This window comes from Cyrtonyx montezumae, unplaced genomic scaffold (genome assembly GCF_038088225.1).
Source record: "Cyrtonyx montezumae isolate F1298 unplaced genomic scaffold, pur_monq_1.0 scaffold_3, whole genome shotgun sequence".
Taxonomy (NCBI): Eukaryota; Metazoa; Chordata; class Aves; order Galliformes; family Odontophoridae; genus Cyrtonyx; species Cyrtonyx montezumae.
Genome location: NW_027072034.1, coordinates 45552878 through 45562502, shown reverse-complemented (window position 1 = coordinate 45562502; position 9625 = coordinate 45552878). Strand labels below are relative to the sequence as shown.

General features: G+C 37.6%; 1 protein-coding gene across 1 annotated transcript in view; it reads right to left on the bottom strand.

Moving 5' to 3' along the window:
* Positions 1-237: 237 nt before the first annotated feature.
* The window catches only part of CDKL5 (cyclin dependent kinase like 5), a 121637-nt gene continuing 112249 nt past the window's right edge, over positions 238-9625 (bottom strand). Inside the window, exons 16-19 of the mRNA XM_065741363.1 lie at positions 8697-8799; positions 4945-5067; positions 3750-3869; positions 238-2754 (exon numbers count right to left, since the gene is read on the bottom strand). Coding sequence (XP_065597435.1) covers positions 2371-2754; positions 3750-3869; positions 4945-5067; positions 8697-8799 — 730 coding nt within the window. The 3' untranslated portion in view covers positions 238-2370. The remainder of the gene's footprint in view (positions 2755-3749; positions 3870-4944; positions 5068-8696; positions 8800-9625) is intronic.

The window sequence follows — 9625 nt, the reverse complement described above, 5'->3', positions numbered from 1 at the left end:
AACTGGTTGTGATGAACTGGGGAATCCAAGGGACTTCTAAAATACAATGCTATTCCCTTGACAGTAAAGACTAGTTAATATCACAATGTCTTTCCTGGATGCCCACTAAACTTGGCAGGATCTGAGTATCCTTTCATATCTACTGTATTTATATATGATACATAAATATATTATTTATATACTACAGCATATATAAATATAGTATATACCATAAATATCTATAGAAAATCACACACACATTTCTTGCAGGCAATTGACAAAGAATTCTTATTATTCTGTAGTTTTTCTAACATATTAGACTTACTTCTTGCCCTGGACAAACCTGATGTACCATCCCTTCATGTTGTACTTTATAAGCAAGATTTTATAAAGTGGTGGTACCAAATTAGTTATTGTTAGAACTTTGGTCTGATGCAAGAGGTACCGAACATCACGTCCAATCTGCATTGTGATCAAAGTAGGAAGTTCAGCTCTTACCGTCTGGCTACTTCTGTCAACATCTATGGCTAAATCATCAAGTTTACATACAGGTTAATCTCTTCTCAGAGCAGACAACATATTTGCAGGTACACGTGTCTTATGAGGACACAATATAGAAAATGAACTATGCTGCAGAGTAATGAGGGAGCTGAACGAATGTATTTAAGAAGGAAAGATTGTATTGTTCTGACACTACAGGCCTGACCTTCCTCTTATTGCACAAAGGTTTAGACTAGCATAATTCTTTTAACTCCTAATGACTCGACTTTAGTTCATTTTGCCGGTAGCAATAGGGGAATCAGGTTATGTATTTGCTACACTTGACGTTCACCAATGTAAAGGCAGTTTTGACAACGCTGTACAGGAGACTGGAACCCAAGATCTAGTGTTTTGCTGAGACTGGTCACTGAACTGCGGATGGGAATATCAGGACGGTAAGATCTAAGGAGAAATTAAGCTGCACGGCAACCCTCTCCCTCAACATCCAAAGATCAGATGTGTGGCTTTAAATACATCCTGAAATATAATAAAAAGTGCAAGAGTACTTTTAGTTTAAATACAGTGTTTATCTTAGTAGTTAATAGATTGCTAAACAAGATGTAAAACACACATATGCACAAAAGCTCATACCATGATCTGCAGTGCCATGCTATGCATTACGTGTGAAAGTGTGGCATTTCACTTGCAATTCATGCTATGTTTCTTTGGTTTTCACCCCTACTATTAAGTGGAAAAGCACCTGCTTTAGCTTGTAGTCACGGGGCACTTTATGTCTTTAGAGGAAAAAAAAAATAACCAACACAACTCGCTCTGGGGCTCTAGTCTCTCGATGCAGATGCAGAAATCTCATCAGTATTATCAGGAAAGCGAGGGACACAGGGGAGAACATACCACATTTAGATTATTGTACAGTTCTGCAGTCTCTTACATTTAGCCAATGCTTCCAACGAAACAGCCCATAATAACACTTGGAATCGAACGCTGTCTTTCATTTGTTACCAGTAGTTCCTACACTTCTGGGCTCTCGCAGCTGAGCAAGATTCATACTGTTACAGTCACATTTATATCGACATTCAACTTCCTTTTATTAGAAGTATAATACTGCACTTTATATCACAAATGTATAAAAATATGGCAGATAGTGTCATAACAATACTTCTCTTTTAAATGAGTATATTTAAAAAACAGACAGTTATTTCCCATTTATATATATATTTATATATAGAATAAAATACTCCTGATGCAATATATAAATGTTACCATTAGTTTTTTATAGAAACTACTGTAGCTGTCGCACTGCTTCACAATGTTTCAAACAGCTCAAAATAACTTTACATTATAACGTAAAAGATATGGTTGTAACAGTACGATATTAGGTCGTCATAAATAAATATTACAAATCCTATCAAATATGGAAGTTTAAAAAACAAATTTAAGACATACAATTTAACTTTAAACCCTTAACGGGGATACACTTTTATCACATAAACCCCACTGTTTCAACTAGGCAGCAAAAAATGTAGTAAGGGCATAGGTCTACATGTGAATGTTTTCACCCTTGTGAGTGCCAACGCATACCACAAGTCTCCCGGCTTTCCAACAGAGATGTGCTCTAAGCTGGAATGTAAATGAGAGAAAATGGCAATGCACTTTTCTCCCTGAACGGCACACTCTGCCTCTCATCCAGCGACATTTCTGGTGACTAGTAATTCCTAACTTGACTCATCGTACTGTATAATCCCTGACTCCCAATGTGGTGCCAAACGGCATAGCTCCACATGTACATATTGCACACCTTTATAAAGCTGAAAATGCAGTCTTACCATCACCAGAACTACCGCCGCTCCCCTACGTTGACCACCACGTGAACTGGCCTATTTTCTGGAGCAATTACAAGGCTGTCTCTTTTAGATCGTTCAGATTTGGCATTCGTGACCGGTTGGTTCGGTTATACGTGTGCCCGTTCTGTCCACTCTTGGAAGGCAGCTGCTCGGAGTAGGGCGGCCCATCGCTGGCGCTCCTGTTGACGGGGGAGACGTGCCAGGTGGGCTCCAGCTGGCTCGGGATCTGCAGCGTTGGCCGGCTCTTGGGCTGCGCCTCTTGCCGTGCGTTGCTGCTGCCGCTGCTGGAGCTTTGACTCATGGGGTGAATTCTCACTTCAGAAAAAGCAGGTTTGGCGGGCTGACTTGGTAAGGGTTGGAAGCGAGGCTCAGCAGGGACAGGATGATTCGAAGAGAGGTGTAATAGCTTCCGCAGAGATTTTAATGGCTGGCTCTGAAAGACACGGGGAAAGCACTTGACCTTCTGCTCTCTTCTTATCATATCAGACTTCCTATAACAAAGCTGTCATATCTTAACTAAAACATCTTGAACTTCACAGGACTTCACTTCTAATACGTACTCATGTGGAATATTTCCTTGCAAGCTGAGAAAACACACTCGAGAAAAATCTTTTCTCATTATGATTCAAACCCGAGTAACTATCTGCACTGAAACAAAGGCTGGCAGAAATCAGCAGTTCGGTATTTTGCTTGCCACCAGCTCTTAACCCTCATAGCTTCTTTAGCTGGTGAGTAGGTGGAAGGAAAAGGGACACATGGGGCTACTGAAATGGGAAACAAGTGCCGGGGTAAGCCTGAGTACACACAATGGAAGGATAATGACTCCATTAAATTCCTCGGCTCACAGAAAAAATTGCTTCTTCAAACACGGCTGCTGCAATGAATTCTCTTTTTCAGTTTTCAATGTCATAATGGCACAGAAGCTGCCTCCCAGCCTCTGCCCCTCACGCTGGTTTTAGAGATGGAGAAAATAAAGCTGCATTTGTGTAGTGTGATGCTCCAGTGATCCAGCCTGCACAGTCGGCAGCCTGTGCCAGCTGAGGCACAGCGGTGAGCTCACAGGGCTCTGGAGGCCCATCAGCACTGCTGGGGTGCACCAGACCTTGCACAGTTCACTTTAGGTCCTCTCCACAGCATCTGCTCTGGATGTGCACTGAAAGGCTGTTTGCATCCAACACAAACACATAACCAATATTTCTAAAGGCTCAAAGACTGACACGAGGACATTTAGTATCATTTCTTTTCCCTGTCATTCGTGTCCAGATTTCCAAAGAAATACACAGTACTATGGGTACACGTTTTACGTTTAGAGAACAGGGACTGAGGAGAATGGAAAATACCGTCAAATGCAATTTTTCTATTGACCAGAGAATAAGTTCTTGAGGTACAACATATGTTAGAATACAGAGAAGTGATAATGCCACTTACATGAGGCTGGATTTCTGTCATCTTCTCAGGATGCCAATCCTTCTGCCTACTGCTCTGGTGATTAGAAGAATGAATGGCTTTCTGTAACGCCAGGAGATCCTGACCATCAGTGCCAGGCATCTGCAAGAAAACGTTAGATACCAGTGTCTTACTATATTCTTAAATTGTAAATCATTGTTCCCCAGTTAATTACACAACGCAAGTAAAGCTGATTACTGCAGCAGAATTGCAACATCCTTTCAATATTTACCCATAGTAAGAATAAGTGGCTGCACAGGTCATGCAGATTTGCTATACCCTTAGCCCATAAAGCATTCACATGCTGTTAGTGTTATTTGTTGTAAGAGAGAGCAGTTAAACAAGGCTTCCAAAATAATCAACAAAAAAAAAAAAGAAATTGTTGAGCCTCATCTTCATTTAAAAGCATTCCATACTGCAGTTAAGACCATGGATCAGTTCTATAAATTTGTTCCTGAGAGAAGCAGACCAAAATCATCTCTGAAGTGATGTCTGCCCAATTTTGCCATCACAAAATGAGAACTTTTCCTTTCCCCATCTTTCTGCTCCTCCACAGATATCCCAAACTAAAGTACAAATTGAAAAACTCAACAGCCCTAAGAAAACAACATGCAAATTCAAGAGAATTTACAGCTTACACAGAGACTTCAAGAATTTTAAGCAAAAAAGAAGAAAAAAGGACAATTCAATTGAACGTATTTTTAAATGGAAGCTGTCTCTTTAACACAAACAATCAGGACAAACAAAAACACAGTAAAAACAGGAGCTAAAAATGGTATTTCAGATAATCTGTTTTTAATTTTTAATTAAATTTATGTACAAAGGAGCAGTTTGCACAGAAAATGCATTTCTGATACAGATATAAAACAAACCAGGTTATTTTTTTCCTGATTGAAATGAGCAGAGAGTTTTTAGCTTTAGATGTGTGCAATTTCATTTTCTCTAGAACTGTATATACTACATTTTCAACACATCTACTAGTCAAAAACCATTTGCCTTTAGATACAGTCTAGTTCAACAGAACTGCCAATTTTACTTGAATTTATCGAACTGGCCCAAGATACTTAACTGGCATGAAGAAAAAGTGACCCCATGAAAATAAAACACATGCTGCTGTAGTCAGTAAAACGAGTTTACTGGAGCGTTTTACAGAGCTACCGTACTTAAAAATTAATACCATGGGTAGAGTGACTACAGGAAGCTTTTTCAAAGAAGAACTATGCTTTAAATTATTCTTTGAATTAAAAAGAGGAAAGAGGGATTTCTTGATGCTTGGATTCTCCCCGTTGCTTGAGTCTGTCTGTAATATAAGATACAAAATCTAAATGCATAATATTTCAACTCAAGAGCTCTGTCCTTACCATATTAATGCATTACTTTATTTTTGTAGTTCCAACGGTACATAGTATCAATCCTATGTATAATTTGCTTAAGGAGTGTATAACGATTGAATATAGAAAAATGCACGGAATAAATTCAAGGAGCTCAGTGCACATAAAGCATAGAAAAAGAGATCAGTACACCTATTCTTATGTCCGTTTCCCATTAGGAATGCAGAGTCCATTTCAAAGCCTTTTGAAAACTGCAGGTACGTCTTGCTGACTTTACTGAGTTTTGGAACATTTCTTCTGTTACCTATGATAAGGATCTGAAATTATGTGACACTTCTCATTTTTATATAGGTAAAATATCAAAGATATACTAAGAATATTATCAAACAGTTTTAGCATGAGCAGTTGATAATTACCTCTGGAAGAAATAGAAGTATTTTACTTTCTGCTTTTAAAAAGAGCTAGGGCTCTAAGATGAATTATTTCAGTTCTGACCAAAATATGACTTCAGCAACTTAATGTACAACTGTAAGAGCACTGCCTGTTTAACTTTTACTTCCCTAATGCAGTTGAAGAGCATACCAGTGGATGAAATTAATTATAATAATAATTAAATAAACTACCAAGAATTAAAGTTATGAACAAGATTTCTCCCCAGCTCAGGTACAAACAAGCATTATTTTGCCTACCAAAAGAAAACTGTACAGAACAGTCTAATAATCATACTACTAAATAGAACAATGGGTGCATCAGCAGAAGAGGAGGGTTTCAAACCACATCCTCATCTTGTAGGTTCTATGCAAGTTAACGAAAGACAAAGACACTAAGTGAAATAGCTTCTTCAGAAACTCTACAGTCAGAAGTATTTCCCGTTTGAAGTACAGCAAATTAGAAAGGAATCAGAGCACCAGTGGAAGAAATGCTCCTTTGCAATAGTTTGTTTCCAAAGGTCGTAATTTCTTCAGACCCACTGCTTGCAGTATGTGTCAAAATCTGCCAGACTCAGGTTCCTCCGAGGGCACTCTGACACCATACAGAGCATTCACAGATACCAAAACGTTATGTAAAAAAACCACTGCAATTCCAGCAATCTTCAAAACTTTTTGCTACGCTACTAAACGACTCCGAGCAAGATAAAAGGAGAATGAATAAGAACAACTTTGCAAAAACTGTATAGGAAAGAATTCCCATGGCAGATAGGAATGATTATCATCCCATGAAGAACTGCACCTGGAGAACTCTACTGAGAATGATTAATGGGAACAACTCTGCACAAGGAAGTGTCAGAAACTGGTATCAGTTGTGAGCTGGGAAGTATTTTGAGAATGGCATTATTAAGATGTCTTCAATTCAATTTCAGTCATCTTTGTGACTCTTATGACAACCAGCAGCAAAATGAGACTTTCCAAAGAATATTAGAAGTAAATGATAACTAGTGATTGTGATATGAGCACTCTCTTAAATTCCATGGCATGCTTCTCGTTATGACTGTTTTCTGGTCTAGTTTGTTTCTAGCTGCAGAAAGTTTTTATCAGAGTACATAGCTATAATTACATACTTCTAGGACTCTGTAAGAATTACAAACTTCAGAAACAAAAACGAAAGAACTCGGATAGTCACAAGCTCTACGTTACAATTTTTAACTTGAATTCATAGAAAATATTCACTTAGCTGCCAAGAGCTGTTACTAAAGCTTTAGAAGGTTTTACTACTGAAGTCAAACTTGGTGTTGAACTGAAGGCATTAGTTTTCATTTGCGCTGGAAGATCCTAACAAGTATCTCAGATGAGGATGCAAGTTTTCTCACTCTCTCAATCCAGGAATTTTATGTACCTTCTTGTGACATACTAGTTCTAACCAGACACTGCAATTTCCCTTCCTTATGTAATCCCTCTCTCTCTCCCCCTTTCTTTCTCTCTCCTTAAGAATAACTAGGAGTAAGGATATGTATATATCTGCCTTAGCTTGTAATCAGTGACATTTTCAGTAGCTGTAGGTCAAGGTGTTTGTCACTCAGTGTTTTAGAAAGTGCTGGATTTTGAGTTGCAACACAACTCAACTCATTCTCTCCTTCATTCATATGGCTTAATCTGGCAGCAGTTGCTACTTAACATATCAGCTAGGCTTTTAAAATGCCCCCTGCCACCAAGACTGAATGGCTGAAATCTGAAACAGAGCAAATTGAACATCTTTGTTTGGAAAATGCATCACGCAGTGACTTTAGGTGCATTGTCCTTTCATGGACATTTTGTTCTCATATAATCCAAGAGTCTTAATCTAGATATTTTGTTCCGTGCTGTAATGCAAATGGTTTTATCTGAACTGGGTACAAGTCTCAAGGTGAACACGTTCTGAAGGAGAGGTAGGAGTCGCTGCCCTAAAACCTGGCCAGCAGAAGACATGGTACATTTTGTGTGCCACTTAACACATGCAAGCACATGTTCCATGAAGTTCAAAGAAAATGTAACAAATAAAATTAGACCACTCTACTCCCCCAGCTTTCAACTGATTTAGCCCTAGTCTGAAATTTATCCTCTTTATTTTTACACCGAGAACACTAATATTAAAAAGCTATTGTCACTAGCAAATAAAGTCATGTTTTAGTGAAAAGGCTATCTTAGAAATAAATAAATAATAATTTAAAAAAGTAGAATTCTTCATTTTCCTACCCAGAACTCACTATGCAGAGAAATGAAATTTAAGAGTGAAGCACACTGAAAAGAACAGGTAACAGAGAGACTAAGGATTTTTTAGGACACAGTTTTGCACATGAAATGTAGCAACATACTACTATTTTAATAAAGTTATTCTTCTGATGACCTGGTTGAGAATTACAAGGCCCCAATTTTTAGATATAGTACCTGCAGTTTTATTTATTTATGTTTTTTATAAAGACTTAATGCAAATGTAATTACATTTGCAAGTATTTTACTGTTTCCAGAACTGTCATCCAAGAGTGAGATGAGACGATGTTTAGGTTTATTCTATAGAATTATCATTATGAAATTTTGTGAAATGCTAGTTTGCTACTGTGCTCTGACAAAGTTTTTTTTTCCCTTCCAAAACCTAGATGTAAATACAGAAAATATAACAGACTTACACCAGGCAACAAAAGCCACAATCACCAAAAAACAGAAAGCATTCAGAATGGTTAAGACGCATCACCCTTATTCCAGTCACAGAGTACAGCAAGATTGAAGCTGCCATCAAGACAGCTCCTTGAAAAAGATCTTAAAGAATTCTCTGTTACAGCAGTTTGATCTCCTAATGGGAGGATGAAATTTTTCAAGCTCTGAGGACAACAGTGCATTTCTACTCTTTGAATGGTGTCGCCATATACTGCAAAAGAATTTGCCTCAACATCTGCTTGAAATTTAAGTTTAAATTGGATGCTGAAGTATCCAAATGAATACAAAGACACATACAGGAAATGCATCTGACTGTCATACAGTGCATACAGAACATAAAATAATAACAAATTGATACACGCAGGTATGACCACAAATAATAGCAAGGTACTGTACTAGTCTAGCACATTAAAATAACGCCATTTAAAATTGATAAATATATTTCCTTTGATAAATAAGTGTATACTTACGGTTTGAGATTTCTTCTTTTTCTTTTTTATTGCCCTGAAAAAACCTTGCTTTTCTTTCTCCTTAAGCTGTTCAGAGTGACTGTTAAGATTTTCAGGACTTTTCCTAAACATGAGATAAGGAATTGTAAGATAGATTTTGATACTATGCAAACTCTGTGTAATAATGAGACCTTATGCCAATGAGTGAAAATTAATGATTAAAGCACTACGATTCTTAATACTTCAGCAGTCATTGGTTCAAGGGTTACTATACAAATAACGGATAAATTGCCTTATTAAGTGGAGTAAGAGGAACACAGTGTTAGGGTTAAATGATTAGCTCAAACCAGTGAATAGTTGGGGGAAAAAGCAGGCATGCATTTCTTCCTTTCTTTTTTTAAGCCAGAATTTAATATTCCAACCAAAGTATTTACACAGAAGGTCTTTTAGAAAAAATAAAATCATAATTTAGAGAACATACAAATGATGAGGAAGTATAAAAGCACCGGTCCAGTTTATCCATTGCTTGCTGGAGAGCCAGGAGTTCAAAGATGATCAGACAGAATCAATTTCAATCAAAATGCCTGACCTTTGCTGACATGGTTCCAAAGATATCAAGGAAGTCTGGGGATCTATTGTTGTCCATTTCAACTTAAATAATTCAGTTATTTTGTTATGCATGGGTGAGACAGTGCTGGCAAAAAAAGTGACCCCACAGTGGAACAGCTGACTTGCCTGAAGTTGGAATTTTATTTATTTACATTTTAGATCTTGTTTATAGCTGAATTATCCACAGCTGATAAATGGCATGTTACTTAAAGCATACACAGCAAATTACGTACGTCAAGGCCTGATATAGAGTAAAAAGATGGCTTATGTAGGACACTGGTGAGTCAGAGCTGAATGCAGATCTAGTGCCCTTTAAAATATTATGAAAACTGGAAATGGCA